Source organism: Podarcis vaucheri (assembly GCF_965113315.1).
Source record: "Podarcis vaucheri genome assembly, chromosome: 14".
In the NCBI taxonomy this organism is placed as follows: domain Eukaryota; kingdom Metazoa; phylum Chordata; class Lepidosauria; order Squamata; family Lacertidae; genus Podarcis; species Podarcis vaucheri.
Genome location: NC_138752.1, coordinates 11530165 through 11546774, shown reverse-complemented (window position 1 = coordinate 11546774; position 16610 = coordinate 11530165). Strand labels below are relative to the sequence as shown.

The window sequence follows — 16610 nt, the reverse complement described above, 5'->3', positions numbered from 1 at the left end:
TCATCCCTGACCATTGGTCATGCTGGCTAAGTTGCAGTAGGGAGTTGCAGTAGAACAACATCTGGTGGGCGCTACAGCTTCCCCACCCCTGTTATTCCATGTTATTTGCATCATGTTATTTCAACAGCACTGAGAGTATTCCAACAGTGCAGGAGATTGTGGTGTGATTTACTTTCAAAGCTGGTGCACCTCACATGCAGCCAGTGGTGTTGCAGGAGATGGTGGGGTCAGATTTTCCCCCTCTCCATGGCAGCATCCAGATGCACACTCAAGTCAATAATGGATTCTGCTGGGGAGAGAAAAAGCTGCATTGCTTAAGCAAACTGCTCTCTCATCAAAATTCATGTTGTCCAATTTTTCTTTCCACTACTTACCTTAGGCTGAATTGCCTCCTTCTGACTCATGAGTTGAGACCTCAGAATGAGGACTTCCTCCTTACGTACTTCCAGCTCCTCGCTGACAGAGGTCATCTGATCCAAGAGGACCCTATATGCTGGGGAACCGGGGGCTGTGACGTTAGGAGCGCTCTTTTCCATCAGGGCCTTCCTCAACTCGTTCAACTCATTCTTGAGTTTCTTATTCTCGGATTCAAGCTCTTGGCGCTGAAGCAAAGGGGGAGGAACACGAACACAGTTGCTCTCTCATTCACCAGCAATGCAAATTAGAAAGGTTTGGAGTGGGGTTTGGGGGGAAAGTCTTCACTGATCATGAGCTAGCCTCTCTTACGGTGTTCTGGTAATGATTACTGTACTATATGGCGTTTGTGAAACTTTGTGAACACACAAAATCCTCTGTAAATACTATTGTAATATGCTCTTTTAATTATGGCTGTTTTAGGGTAATGTATAGGATTGGGTCACTTAAAAAAAATCCAGAATTACCTTAAGTGATTCGTACTCTAACTCCGCACCTCTCATCTGAGGCCTTTCTTCCTCCTGGGGAAACAAAAGACAGAAATAAAGTTTTATCCTTTAGCCAGAACTAGCTACAACTGCAAAACAGAAAATTAGCAGGAAGAACAGAATGATTAATTTTACAAACTTTTTGGGGAGTGCGTGTGATACAATGTTATTGGTGTATCTGATACTTATATTGCTTTTATTGTTCATAAATATTCACACTGAGGAAATTAAAACCACACATAATAGGAATCAGGATCTGGTCTGTAGTGGAAGTCCTCCAGCTTTGAAAAAACCCTCTCTAACAGTGCAATCCTATGCATTATATGGTCAGAACCAAGTCCTGCTAAGTTCAATAGCGCTCTACAATGGCACTGTAAAGACAAGCCACAGTCCAATTTGCATATCCCCAAACACTACACTGAGGCTGCCACTTCATGTAGTCAGGCAAGTCCAGAAACCAACCTCAACCAGAAGACAGATGCTAAGAGTACAGGGAATGGCCTAAAGTAACCTCCCATGCTTAAAAATGCCCCCCAAATGGACAGTTTAGCTGATTAATGTAATGTAAAATTAAAGTAAGAGGAAGATTCAGGAACAAATCAATTTTTAAGGTTCACAGGAGTTACTCATGGAAGCAAAATGTCCTTAAAAACAAGGATACCCTCTGAGCCTCCAACACCAATTAATCAATCAACACAATGCAGAATTAAGGAGCACACAACTGCTGCCTTTTGACACAATAAAGAAGAAGAAGAAGAAGAAGAGTTTGGATTTGATATCCCACTTTATCACTACTCTAAGGAGTCTCAAAGTGACTAACAATCTCCTTTTCCCTTCCTTCCCCACAACAAACTCTCTGTGAGGTGAGTGGGACTGAGAGACTTCAGAGAAGTGTGACTGGTCCAAGGTCACCCAGCAACTGCATGTGGAGGAGTGGAGACGCGAACCCGGTTCACCAGACTACGAGTGTACCGCTCCTAACCACTACACCACACTGGCTCTCAAAGACACCACATGGGAAAGCCAGAGAAGCACTCAGGCGTTACAGCCTGCATCTTGCCTCAGGTATGTCCCTCTTGCATTCTGACAAGCATAGCTCTTCAGCCTTTTTACCAGGACACCATTGCTGGAATAAGACCCCAAATTTCACCAGTATTTAGGGATAGCTTTGGCCACCTCATGAGAAGAGAAGACTCCCTGGAAAAGACCCTGATGTTGGGAAAGATTGAGGGCACAAGAAGAAGGGGACGACAGAGGGCGAGATGGTTGGACAGTGTTCTCAAAGCTACCAGCATGAGTTTGACCAAACTGCAGGAGGCAGTGGAAGACAGGAGTGCCTGGCGTGCTCTGGTCCATGGGGTCACAAAGAGTCGGACACGACTAAACGACTAAACAACAACAACAACAAATATTATAAACAAAGCCAAACCATTTTGGTCTTTACCTTGACCTTGGTTCGGAGAGCTTGTTCCTCTTTCTTGTCCAGCTCATCCTGCAAGGATTGCTTTTCCTGCTCCAGCTCTGTAACCCGTTTTTGTAATTTAAGGAATAGAGACATGTCCAGAGGTGCTTTCTTCTCGCTTGGCTCCTGATTCAAGGGAAATCGTGGGCAAGTCAGAATGTTTCCAACTTACAAAAAGGGAGATTTTTTTGTGGGGGGGAACAGTCTGCACATTAGCTATCATCCTGAGGAGAAAGCTGGAAAGCTGATGGTTCCTTCGTAACAAAAGCATAAAGTGTGGGGCATGGTTCTTTCACCTGGCATGAAGAGTTTCTCCAACAGCATCAGCTGTTGCCATGGACAAGGAATTGGTAGGGAAATGGTCCATGCAAAATGGAAGAACCACACCACATGAAGGCAATGCCATGGGGATGCTTTTCCAAGCTGATTCCAATTGAGCATGTTAACATGCAGACTGTCTCTTAGAAGCAGGGATGGGAGGGAAGCAATGACTAGAGGTATATAAAGGTTACTTGATTAGGAGAGCTATTTACTGGCATCCAGAATTTTCCCAATGTTATTTTTGAAATCACAACTTTAAAAAGTCATTTTGATAAATAAATCTAATATAAAAAAGCATCTATCCTAAAGCCTTAAAGGCAGAAAACTAGTAACTAACTAGAAGGTTTAAGGTCTATGACCAATCATACCTTTCCTTCTTATTTGTTTGAAAGGGGAGGGGAGGAGGGAAAAAAGAGTAGGTTTGCAGTTAGTTTCAAAGAAAATAATAAGCACAGTAAGTTTCTGTAACCAAAGAGCAGTGAGATAAACACCATTGCTTAAAAACTTGGATCTACTATTAGATAACCTAACACGGTGAAATGTGAAAGCAATTGGAATTATTTCCGTATACCCAGAAATGCATGACTTGGTTGGATATTCAAAGACAGCATGTGCTCATCTCTGCATTTGTGTGTGGCCTATCAAAAACACAAAGGAGTGGTCATATAACCAATTGCTTTCATACCCTAGTGATATCAGTTAATTAGAAGACACAACAGCCCATCGCACACTACTCAACACATGGCAGACCACTTAGGATATGAAATATACTTTATGTTGAAGGGGAAACTATGGCACAGAGGACTGGTCTCCACACAAATTTAAACAGTCCTCAATGTATTTTTTTCAGTATGATACAGTATGTCTTCTCAAGTTTGAAGAAAATGGAGAAAAGCTTAAGGTTCACTTTCCCTACAGGAACTGTGCAACTCCCTCCCTTTAGCCACCCCTGTGCAAATTTAAAAAGTGGGGTATAAATATGCCCTATTCCTCCTCCTACTGCCCTGTTCCTCAGCTAGCCTTTTTCCAGCTAGCATCCAAAGAACAATGGTTGGGGAGCACAGAAGGGTTCAACCCTACCTTGGGAAGCTACAAAGTTCAGGGGAAAAGAAAATAAACAAGAAAAACAGAACAAATCAGCATCCCTCTTGGTCTTTAGGCATCAGCTATAGCTTAAGCGACCCCTGACCATTAGGTCCAGTCGCGGACGACTCTGGGGTTGCGGTGCTCATCCTGCTTTGTTGGCCAAGGGAGCCAGCATACAGCTTCTGGGTCATGTGGCCAGCATGACTAAGCCGCTTCTGGCAAACCAGAGCAGCACACGAAAACGCCGTTTACCTTCCCGCCGGAGTGGTACCTATTTATCTACTTGCACTTTGATGTGCTTTCGAACTGCTAGGTTGGCAGGAGCAGGGACCAAGCAACGGGAGCTCACCCCGTCGTGGGGATTCGAACCGCCGACCTTCTGATCGGCAAGCCCTAGGCTCTGTGGTTTAACCCACAGCGCCACCCGCATCCCTCCAGCTATAGCTTATTATCTAGCAAAATACTTCCACACAGCTGTCAATGGTAGAGCACATGCTGTCCATGGCAAAAGTGCCAGGTTCAATTCCTGACATTTTTGTGCAAAGAGATCAAGTAGCAGGTATTTGGAAAAGCCTGTTCCTGGGAGGCTAGAGCATCACTGCCACAGTCACTTTTCCTCAGCCTGCAGTCCTCCAATTGATTTGCACTACAACTCTCATCAGCCACAGTTTGCATGGCTAATGGCCAAGGATTACATGAGTTGTAGTCCCAAATATCAGGAGAGCACCGGGTTGAGGAAGTCAACAGTACCAGGCATCTTTCTATGTACTGACTAGAGCCCTAGCTATATAGTGCAACAGGCTGAGAAATGGGGATGGCTGAGAAGTTATTTGTTGTTACTCTGAAGCTGTGCACAGCACACTCATAAGAGAGGAGTGAAAAACTCAGCTGCCCTCTTTCCTAGTGGGTGCTCTCAGAGTCACCACCGCTAACCCAAACAGAAGAACAGCATGGAAGTAGGGAAGGCAGCTTGCATTTCAAAGACACAACAGGTTCTTCACAGCGCCTTTGTATCAGTTTTCCCCAGGTTGAACCAATAACACCAATCACAAAGCTGCCTATTGGATGGAAGGGAGTTCTGCTGAGTTGTGAGAGTGCATGTTGTCTGGACCATACCTAGTACCTAAGCTGACAAAGTAGGCAAGACGCGTTCTGGACCAATTACCGTATTTTTTGCTCTATAGGACGCACTTTTCCCCCTTCAAAAATGAAGGGGAAATGTGTGTGCGCCCTATGGAGCGAAGATGCCATAGCCCCGTGACCCTCTCCCGGCTGGAGAAGTGACGCGCGGCTATGGCAGGAGCCTCTCTGCTGCGCCTTTCCGCTGCTCCCTGACCTGCTCTTTGGGGCTGGTGGTGGGCTTCCCCCCGCCAGCCCCAAAGAGCAGGTCGAAAGGAACCTGAAGCCTGGAGAGTGAGAGGGGTCAGTGCACACTGACCCCTCTCGCTCTCCAGGCTTCCAAGGTAGCCGCCTGAACGCACCTTAAACGGCACCTTGTTTTAGAGCGGGAAAACAAGAGGGGGAAAGTTCTCCCCCTCTCTGTGCAGCGCCTCCTGCCGCTTCACTGAAGGGGCGCTGGGCAGAGAGGGGGAGATTTTTTTTTCTTGTTCTCCCCCCTCTAAAACAAAGTGCGTCCTATTGTCTGGTGCGTCCTATGGTGCGAAAAATACGGTAATTGCCTTAAAAACTTTGCCCACTTTCAAGTGATTGTGTTCTCAAGAGCCATGATTAGAGGGAAAGGAAAGAAAATCTTCCTGTGTGTCTTGTCAGGTGGTTATCTAGCCAGGTAGCGCTTCTTCAGGAAGAGAGGGGACAATAGGGGCTTATGCCAAGCAGAAAGCGAAATCTTATCCCAAGAAATGGCTGGAGGAGCATCTCCTTCAAGAACCAACGCAGCAAGTTTGCGCTTCTACGAAGCAAGTATTTGGTTCCCTTTTCTCGTTTTAAAACCCATATGCAGCAAATAATAAATAAGACAAAACAGCTTATGAATTCCACCACCATAAAACATATAATGCATCCATAAGCATCCAATATTTTTCATTTAGTGCTATATAACCATTATCAAGCAGCTGCAGCAACATTTGAATTATTCATAACTGATACTCATTTCCTAAGGCAGTAACATAGCTGAGTAATCATTCTGGAAATATCCCAAACCTTCTAGTACTTAAAATGCAGAGCAAGCTGCCATTAAAAATGTGCCCTTCAAAAATAGTTCTCTCCCTCCCTCCCTATCATAAGATAAGAATCTTTATTTGCGTCAGCCATCGGCCATAGCAATAAAACATCAATACGACACACAAAGAATAAAACTAAAAAGTCAATTATATAAAATACATTTTAGGGGACGACAAAATAATAGTAGCAAAACATAACGATAATAATAGTAAAATCCTAGGAGAGGAATCTGGGTGACGACGCTAATGTCACTCAGGTAGCAGCTCTCAGTCTCATTGCTCTCTCGACAAATTTGGCAACCTTCTCTGTTGTCGAGCCGTTCTGGTCGGCCAGGAGTGAGAACAGCTTGGCTTCGCAAGAGTGGCCCGGGATGGCAGACAGGAGCGGCGCGTCCCTCCCTATCACCAAGATGACAATTCATCTAAACTGGAAAACTACCTTACAAGTTACAATATTTGATCCCAGTAAATTTCAAGGGCTCACCCATATTGTGATGTCAAGACACATATCTGAACATAATGCCCAAACAACATGCTAGTTCAATGTTTTGCAAAGCTTTAAACCACTAATTGGTTCAAGTTGCAATGCTCTGCTGCCTGCTTTGTTGGCTTATTTATTTCTTGAATTCGCAGAGTGGTAAATTTGGGGTACCAGGTGGAGTCCAGACCCACCAGAATTTTCAGAAATCCTAAGTCCATAAAACACAAGTTAAAATAAATAAATAAAACACCAGTATAAAATAATCCTGAAGTAGCATTTCCTTACAGAAGCAATTTTCATAAAATGTTCCTAGGAAGCCTGGAGTTCTGAAACTATTTGAAGTTATTAAGTATGACATTGTTGGACTTGCATGTGGTTGAAAGCTGCTGACTACCTGCAGCTGCAAGTTTTGCTTCCTACTCCATCTTCTAATTCTGACTAGCAAAAGGCTACTCATGCCAAGCAGATATGGGTAACTGTACAGTGGTACCTCGCAAGACGAATGCCTCGCAAGACAAAAAACTCGCTAGACGAAAGGTTTTTCCGTTTTCGATTTGCCTCGCAAGATGAATTTCACCTATGGGCTTGCTTCGCAAGACGAAAACGTCTCGCGACTTTGTTTCCTTTGTCTAAAAACAAAGACATGTTTTGTTTATAAAGTTAATTTATTTTCCCTTCAAATTTTGAACTGCTCTTTACAGTATGTGTGACTTTAAAGAGCAGTTAATAAACTGTTGTTGTACCAAATTTGGCTTTGTTTGGACTTTTTTTGACCATAGGAACGCATTGATTGATTTTCAATGCATTCCTATGGGATTTCGTGATTCGCAAGACGAAAAATTCGCTAGACGACAAAACTTGCGGAACGAATTAATTTCGTCTTGCGGGGCACCACTGTATATTAGGGATTGCCAATATGGCACCCTTCCGGTGCTGTTGGACTACAACTTCCATCACCCCTGACCACTGGTCATACTTGCTATGGCTGATGGGAGTTGTAGTTCCACAGCATCTACAGGACTATCCCTGCTATATAAATGCATGTTACAATTAGATTGCAAGGATGTAATTGTTAAACCCTGGCTATCAGTTGTGTGTCAAACATAGTACATGTGCACACAGTTTATCATGGAACAAGATATGCAATTTCAAAGAAATTCACTCGAGTCCGCAGAAATAGCATACCCTTCCTATAAGAACAGCAGAGTAAAAAACTGATATTGCAGTAGCGATTTACAATTTGAAGGGGGGGGGGAATCCATGGTGGTCTCAAAGGTATAAACAGACTCTGATTCTTTTGTATTCTTTGATCTTACCTCTGTTCTCATTGGAAATTCTTCTGCCTCAGTCATCTCAGAGCTATAGGTGTATTCTGATTCATTGCTACTATGCGTGGAATCTGTTCTCTTGTGTCCAGGCTTGGAGATGCTCTGGGGGGCGGGGAGAGAAAAGTGGGCAGGAAAATATGATAGCTCTAGTGTTTGTCTTTTGCACTTCCAAATCCTAGAGATCTCATGCATGAGTGCTTTGTAGAAGTCAGGGACTGATTTGCCTCAGTCATGCGAAGACAAATGAAAGAGAGGGACCAAGAAAGTAGCAGGGTGGTATAATAATAATAATAATAATAATAATAATAATAATAATAATAATAATAATTTATTATTCATACCCCGCTCATCTGGCTGGGTTTCCCCAGCCACTCTGGGCGGCTTCTAACTGAATATTAAAAACAGTTTCCCTAAACAGGGAACAGTTGTCTTTTAATAGTAAAATAGTTGCTTATTGGCTTGACATCTGCTGGGAGGGCGTTCCACAGGCAGGCACCACTACTGAGAAGGCCCTCTGCCTGGTTCCCTGTAACCTCATTTCTCACAGGGAGGGAATCGCTAGAAGGCCCTCAGCTCTGGACCTCAGTGTCCGGGCTGGATGATGGGGGTGGAGACGCTCCTTCAGGCATACAGGACCGAGGCCGTTTAGGGCTTTAAAGGTCGTTTAGGGCTGGTAAAGGATTGAGCAATGCCTCTGCATCTCCTACCTTTCTACTCCAAATTGCGTCCGTCCGTCCCCCTACTTTTCAGCTGTGCAGACGCAATCTGTGTTTCCAGACCCATGTCTGCTAGGGAAGATCTTGTTCAACCTAGAAACTTTTTCAAATGAAATCTTTTCCAGGTCCTTTAAGCCACTCACCACCATAACCTTCATCTCATCCTTGAGGTCATCATATCGCTCCTCTAACCGGCTGAACTCCTGAAGCAGATTCTGATATCTCTGCCTTTCATTGTTCAAATCCAGGTCTAGCTGCTTTGTCTCCTCAGTGAACCTTTTCTCCATGTCCTCTGTAAAACAAAGTATGAAATCCAAATTTACATATACAGTCGTACCTTGGATCTCAAACGCCTTGACTCCCGAACAAATCGGCTCCCGAACGATCGAAACCCGGAAGTGAGTGTTCTGGTTTTCAAACGATTTTCAGAAGCCGAACATCCACCACAGCTTCCAATTGGCTGCAGGACGCTCCTGCACCCGGAACACATTCTGTTCGAGAACCAAGGTACGACTGTATTACATTTGTACAGCAAGAAACAATGCGTTTTAGAGACTATGGTTGCTTCCAGAAGACCTGTTATTGAGAATTCATCCTGATTTGTTTGCAGGGAAATTAAACAATGTTAGACATTTAAAGAGAATTCATTCCAATTTGTTTGCAAGGAGGTTAGATGATACTGGATCAAACCAGTATTCAGAAATCCTACTGAACACTGGGATTTTCTCCCAGGTAAGTGGGTGTAGGATTGCAGCCTAAGTAAGGAATTGTAGCCAGCTCCCAGATTTGAAACAGTATGGCTACAAAGCTCCTGCCCTTGAACCACATTAGCAGCTAGTGCATCCAGCTGTGGAATGGTCAATTCCTCAGTAAGATTTAAGCAACTTCTTTAGCGTCACTACAGTTCAGTATCTGAGGCTCAGAGACCATTTAACTGCTCTCTTAAAAAAAGAAAATCTAATCCCACAATTTGATGCTATGCAAATGAGGCAGTAATGCTGGTTCAGGACTCACTTATGCACATTTTATCCTCCATGTGATATTGCCTCTAGCCCTGAACCAGTGCAATATCCTACTCTCAAATAATGGATGGGGAAAAGAGAGAGACAGCCTTTCTGCATGGTGATAATTTGATGCTTACACAGCCCATTTCACTCTTTGCTTTCTCCCGGGAGTGATGATATGGAGTTCCTTGGGGTCAGTGATTCAAAGTGGAGGCCCATCATGTTACAGAGTTTTGCTTAATTGATAAAAAAGCAGAGGAGAGAAAGGGAGAGAAGAAGGGTGTGTGCATGCAAAAACCATCAACCAAACCAAACTTCTGAACCAAGGTTACCTGTTATCTCTTTGGCCTGGTCCTGGATCCGACGGTTTAGCTCATCCTTTTCTGTTTTAAGCAGTGTGTTTTGCTCTTTTAATTCCAGTACCAACTAAAAAAAAGAAAAAAAATAGTATTGGGAAAGGCTCACAGCTGAAACAGAAAAAAAATCTATCTTAACAAGTACACTGTTTGAGTAACAAATTAAACAATTTTCCCCGGGCAATTCTAGACAAAGGTAACCAGTCAATCTGCATGGATGATATATCTACTGCTATCACAGCCTTGTCTATATACAGCATTTTCATCAAATCTGAATGGAAATCAAGCTCTGCATAACATAGAAACAGTGTTGGCTGTGCCCATTGGAACTGATGGGGTGGAAGGATGAGGCCAAACATAGGTGGAGCCTGAGCCAATGACAGGCAAAATCACTGGTTCCTATCCTCACCAAGTTCTACAAAGGCAACACTGAGACTAAGGAGGAAGCTGATAAGCAGTGGATTGGGAGTAAAGAAGGCGGCTGGCAGGTGGGGCCTGACTGAAGGCAGACTGAAGTTGGTGGAGCTGGGTGCCATTCGCCCTAATCAAACAACCTCCACTCCCGAGAAAAATCAATAACCATGCAAAACTGAACTGAGCATATTCTCTCTCTGCTTACCAGAGTCTCTACTTCCCTTCTCTTCCTAAGTATAGGCTGAAATGCTTTTTCAGCCTGGACCTCTCTTCGTGTGCTCTGTAAAGGAGCATTTACACTGAAAGGATAAATTAATATCTTATTTATAAGTGGGGAAAATGCTAGCCAGCTTTTTTATGCCTCCATGTCAATCGAGGAGGCTTAAGTCAATTAAAATTACAATCTCACAATGAAGTTACAGCATCAGTTAAATTACAACAGGGTCAGGCGTAATACATTTATCTGGCTGGCAAGGGAAATGGAAAGGTCTAGTTGGTAGAAAACAGCCAAAGAGGAGACTTCCTGAATCTTGGAAGGGGGGAGGGGGAAATCCACAACCAGGGCACCACCACAGAGAAGGCCCTCTCACTAGCCTCTGCCAACCATGCTTCCAGCTGAAGTGAGACACAGAAAAGGGCCTCTCCATCAGATTTTAGGCAGCAGGGAGGCAGGCCAGTATAAGACATGTCTGTCCTTTAGGTATGCTGGACCTAAGCCATTCAAGTAATCACCAACCATTTGAATTGTGTCCAGAAACAAACTGACAAGCAGCACAGGCAATGCAGAACATGTGCAAAACAGTCCCATGCCAAGGGCCCATTAACAGTCCATGCCAACTGAAGGTTCCACAGACACTTCCTCTGTATCCCCAGTTACAGCATATTGCAATAATCCAATCTAGGTGCAACTAAGGTGATCTCCTCAGTAAAGGGCACATCTGGCCCACAAAACACACATTTCTTACCTTTTCTAAGAGGGTGTCTATCACCAATGATTTCTATAAGATGAATCTTAAACATAACTGGCAGTTATCTAAACACTCAAAGCCCCCTTGCAGCATAGAGATGGAGTTTGGTTCCATCTTGCTCTTTTTTCCAGAAACAAAACACCCAGCTCATCACCGCAGATTAAGAGTTCTGTTTCTCATCTGCTTTCCCTTTTGGGTTTTAGGCTGTGTTTTCCCTCACCTTCTCCAATGCAATAGGGCCACCCAGTCTCCAGCTTACATTGCAGCAGCTTTCTGATCTGTCTCTGGCTCTCCACCATGATGTGTCCAGAAGGAGACTTCTCAGATTCTGCCTTCAGCTTCCATCCTGGGCTTTCATCCATTCTGGCTCTGACTCTCCCTTCACTTCTGCTCTCTCTATGTCTGAGTCTCTGCTCCTGTCCTCTGTCCCTGACTTCTGTGTCCTCTGCACCTCCTCTCTCTCTCTCTCTCTCTCTCTCTCTCTCTCTCTCTCTGGTTGCTCCTGCACCTTACGAGGCAATGAGGAGGACATGGGGACACTAGGCATCTAGCCACTTCCAGTCTGACTCCATTTACATCTCAGGGAGTCCAAGTCCAACTTTACGTGCAGCATCAATAAAGGATGCAACCCTAGGTATCTCACATATGTTTGGACTTATGATTATGCACAAATGCGCCTTCAGGATGTTCCTAAAGTTCTGTGCTGCAAAGAAAGACGTTCTCACCTGGTCTGTTTCTTGTTTGTATATTTCTGCTTGTTCCTCAATCGTCTTCTTCTCAGTCTGTGTTTGGTGCAGTTCCTTTCTGAGCTTGCTAATCTCCTCTTGAAGGCTAAGGACACGGTTGGTGGCATTCTTGGCCTCTTCTTCGCTCATTTTAAGTCGTTCTACATCATTCTTTAGCTTCTCTGTCTCAGACGTGTATGCTGCTTCCAAAGTACTTAGTTTCTCAATTAGGGATTTGGAGTCTTTGGTCTGCATAAAGCAAAAAATGATAATCAGTGTTTGCAATGCATTTCAATTTAATATTAAGCTTTCATGCTAGGAAAAGATGTGTATCATTTCTCAGCTATCCACAGAATGTGCACAACTTCACACAATGAAAATGTCTGTTGTAAGTAAAAGGTAAAGGGACCCCTGACCATTAGGTCCAGTCATGACCGACTCTGGGGTTGCACACTCATCTCGCTCTATAGGCTGAGGGAGCCGGCGTTTGTCCACAGACAGCTTCCAGGTCATGTGGCCAGCATGACTAAGCCGCTTCTGGCGAACCAGAGCAGCACACGGAAATGCTGTTTACCTTCCTGCTGGAGCGGTCCCTATTTACCGTATTTTTCGCTCTATAACACGCACCTGACCGTAACACGCACGTAGTTTTTAGAGGAGGAAAATCCGTAGGCATGCCACCCGTAGGCATTCCCTCCATAACACGCACAGACATTTCCCCTTACTTTTCAGGAGGAAAAAAGTGAGTGTTATGGTGCAAAAAATACGGTATCTACTGGCACTTTGACGTGCTTTCGAACTGCTAGGTTGGCAGGAGCTGGGACCAAGCAACGGGAGAAGAAGAGTTTTGGATTTGATACCCCGCCTTTCACTCCCTTTAAGGAGTCTCAAAGCAGCTAACATTCTCCTTTCCCTTCCTCCCCCACAACAAACACTCTGTGAGGTGAGTGGGGCCAAAAGACTTCAGAGAAGTGTGACTGGCCCAAGGTCACCCAGCAGCTGCATGTGAAGGAGCGGGGATGCGAACCCGGTTCCCCAGATTACGAGACTACCGCTCTTAACCCCTACACCACACTGGGAGCTCACCCCGTCGCGGGGATTCGAACCACCGACCTTTTGATCGGCAAATCCTAGGCTCTGTGGTTTAACCCTTCCTGTTTTAAGTAGGACAGACAAATCAGTTATTGTCTGTTTCCCTCAGTTTTTCATTTTTCAAACTTAAATTCTCATTTTCACATCAGTTTACAAATTATTATTTTTTCAAAAGCCCTTGTGCAATTTCATCAGCATTTTACAACAAGGTTCTAATGTACAAATTATTATATGCAATTGTGCCAGATATATTCATTTTTGCAAGCAATTTCCCCTAATGTAATGCAATTTTGTGCAAACTTTTCCTAGAATATGTTTTTTTTGTACATATTAACTGGTTGGAGAACTGCATTGCAAAATAATGCGCATTTTGAAGGACGACCACATTTCAATCTGCATGATGTTTCAGGTAGTGCGAATTTTATAGTGGGTATGTTTTTGCACCTTACATGTTGTTTTTATAGCGCAAGCTAGTTAGATATCCCTTGCGAAATCTGCATCTGCTTGCTCTCTTACTTGCTAAAGCTGGGATGAACAACCTGTGGCCCTTCAGGTGATGTTGGACTGCAACTCCCATCAGCCCCAGCCAGCATGGCCAATGGCCAGTATTGATGGGAGGTGGAGTCCAACGACATTTGGGGGGCTCCAAGTTCCCCATTCCTCTGCTAGAATGAAGGAGTTCAACTCAGTTGTCAGTTTATGGGGATACTCTACCTTTCTACAAGAGCATCCAAAAGCAGCTTATATAGTACTCCAAATAGCCCTTATTTCAAAACGCAGATGACGTAAGCTTCTAGCCATCCAACCCACAGACATGTCACTTTACCTGCTCATCAATTCTACGTTGCAGCTGCATGATCTTGTTCTCCATGCCAACGTTGAGTTTCTTGTAGTGTTCCACAGAGCGTGCCTCTATCTTCAGCTTCTTCAGCTCTCTCTTAGCCATCATGCGCCGGAAGCAGCACTGGAGATAGACAATTGCCTCCAAAGATCTGTGGTACCGCTTGCGAGCCAGCCAACCACGCACATGTTTCTGTATAATGGTGGCCTTGTGCCCACGAAGCATCTGCATATTAAAAACACACACACAATGAGGGGCCTTGTACTGTCATCAGGGATAATTAACTGATACCATGAACTGTGGCTAGTAAACTTAAAGATAATTAAAGCCAAGAAATAAAGTAAGTAATATACTACTGCCTGTTGGTACATGGAAAGCTGACTATGTTCCAGCAGTCTACAGTGCAGATTCCTTATGTGATGTTACAAATATGTGCCTACACACACACACACACACACACACACACACACAATGTATGCCACACTATGGGTCATCAAAAGGATCTGGATTTTTCAAACTCTGGATAATATTAACTGCTCCATAGACTAGGGTTAAGTAAATCGTGTGAAACTGTTTCACAATATTCCCTTCTCCCAGTGCACTCTCACACAAATTTCATTTGGAGGTGGAGCATTTCAATACTCTTCTTTTGGGCAATGCCAGGCACTTCCCACAGCAGTGCCCCAAGGCTTATAACCATCATAATACATTAATCGCTTTTGGCGATTATTTCAGTTTAAGAGTTCTTGAACCACAATCTAATGTTCTTTTGTTGATGCACAATGAACAATTTGCAAATTCTTGATTAACTCCTTACGTTGTTTCGAACCCACACTAGTAAATTACACCATGTGTCATAGAGGGGGAAACCTATACATGTCATAAAGAACTCAGACTAAACTGGTTTATACCAAAACACTGATAGGTTCAACTGGCGAATTTGTCAATTTGGATTTCTGTATTTCTTCGATAAAACAGTCTTCCCCAACTTGGAGCTCTCCGGATGTTTTGGACTACAATTCACACAACAGAAGTTGAAATCCAACACATCTGGAAGGTATCAAGTTGAGGAAGGATGCCAAAAAAACAGTGAAATAATTATCCATAATGATATGAAATTTACAAAGATGTAGAAAGACAGATGTTCTTAAAAACAGTATATTGATTAAAAATACAGAAAATGGTTAAACCCTCGAGTCATTTTAATATCATTTCATGTAACTAACAAATACTATGACACATGACACACTATCAGTGACATTTCAGCTACATCCACTGCTTTTAAATTGTCCTAGAAATACCTTGATTCAGGAGATATAGCAGATCCACATCTGGTAGTACAAGTGAACCAGGTACATCCAAAGATGGTCAAAATATTATAAACTTTACTAAGGACACCAAGTGGTTTACAATATAGTACATGTAAACCTGGAACCAATGGAGCTTCCTGTGAAACTCACAGACATCACAACAGCATCTCTTCCAGGAACCTCCCAAAAATATGTGAAGCAAATGATTCAACTCCTTCAGACACCTTATTACAGTCATGTGACCACTAAACATACCAGTTTTATAATGGCTACTGACACCTGTTGCAATTGCTTCCCCAGACAAAGTAGTTTTGTTAATGGAACTATCTTTAACTACAGGAACACAACTGACTTGTCACAGGACACCATGTGCCAACACATCTGGATCAGGTCTGATATATTAACAGAACCACATATACAGAGTTACAGTTGCAGAGGACACTGTTCCAGAAGGCTGCAGCCATTTGAAGCACAGAAAACAACTGAAATTGCTTCTCCGTAACAATTCTCATACTTGGGGTGTCCTTGTAATCCTTGGTGGTGTCCATTTCAAAAGATTAAGAAAGAAGAGGAAGGCTTTGGCTCAGAAATCAATCAATCAATCAATCAATCAATCAGGGTGCAACAGATTTTTAAATAATATGAATGAAGTGAAAATCAAATGTAAATGAGGCATAGTAAAGGTAAAGGGACCCCTGACCATTAGGTCCAGTCGTGACCGACTCTGGGGTTATGGCGCTCATCTCGCTTTATTGGCTGAGGGAGCCGGCGTACAGCTTTCAGGTCATGCGGCCAGCATGACTAAGCCGCTTCTGGTGAACCAGAGCAGCACACAGAAACACCATTTACCTTCCCACCAGAGTGGTACCTATTTATCTACTTGCACTTTGACGTGCTTTCGAACTGCTAGGTTGGCAGGATCTGGGACGGAGCAACGGGAGCTCACCCCGTCGTGGGGATTTGAACTGCCAACCTTCTGATCAGCAAGTCTTAGGCTCTGTGGTTTAACCCACAGCGCCACCCGTGTCCCCAAAATGAGGCATAGAGAACAGGATATTGGGCTCTGATTAGAGCAGGGGTGGCAAACCTATGGCCTATGTGCCAAACCTGCCCTGCCCGGTCTCCCACTAGCTCGCAATACTGCGTTCATGAAACCACACCTACCAGCCCCAAATGCAACGTCACATGTGGGATCAGGTGTGGCGCACATAGAGATGCACCTAAAGCAGGAAGAGTTCAAGCATGCTTTGTGTAGTATCCCCACCCCTGCCGGCCAAGATTGACAGGTGGGTAGATAAAGAAGTCAAATGGTGTCAAAAGCTGGCCCATCAAGGAGGAGGAGACAAAGGGCCGGATTCTGCTAACACAGCATGCTAGCAGAAACCAGCGTAAGGGCTCCTGCAATTCAACAGGATTTTCTCCCC

At 43.9% G+C, this 16610-nt stretch overlaps 1 protein-coding gene across 5 annotated transcripts in view; it reads right to left on the bottom strand.

Annotated features, from left to right (window-relative positions):
* Nucleotides 1–16610, bottom strand: part of MYO5A (myosin VA) — a 120254-nt gene that overhangs the window by 26331 nt on the left and 77313 nt on the right. For all 5 annotated transcript variants that reach the window (XM_082198225.1, XM_082198224.1, XM_082198226.1 and 2 more), the window contains exons 21-28: nt 13862–14101; nt 11944–12192; nt 9813–9906; nt 8620–8768; nt 7749–7862; nt 2347–2490; nt 882–935; nt 375–602 (exon numbers count right to left, since the gene is read on the bottom strand). In XM_082198225.1, coding sequence (XP_082054351.1) covers nt 375–602; nt 882–935; nt 2347–2490; nt 7749–7862; nt 8620–8768; nt 9813–9906; nt 11944–12192; nt 13862–14101 — 1272 coding nt within the window. The remainder of the gene's footprint in view (nt 1–374; nt 603–881; nt 936–2346; nt 2491–7748; nt 7863–8619; nt 8769–9812; nt 9907–11943; nt 12193–13861; nt 14102–16610) is intronic.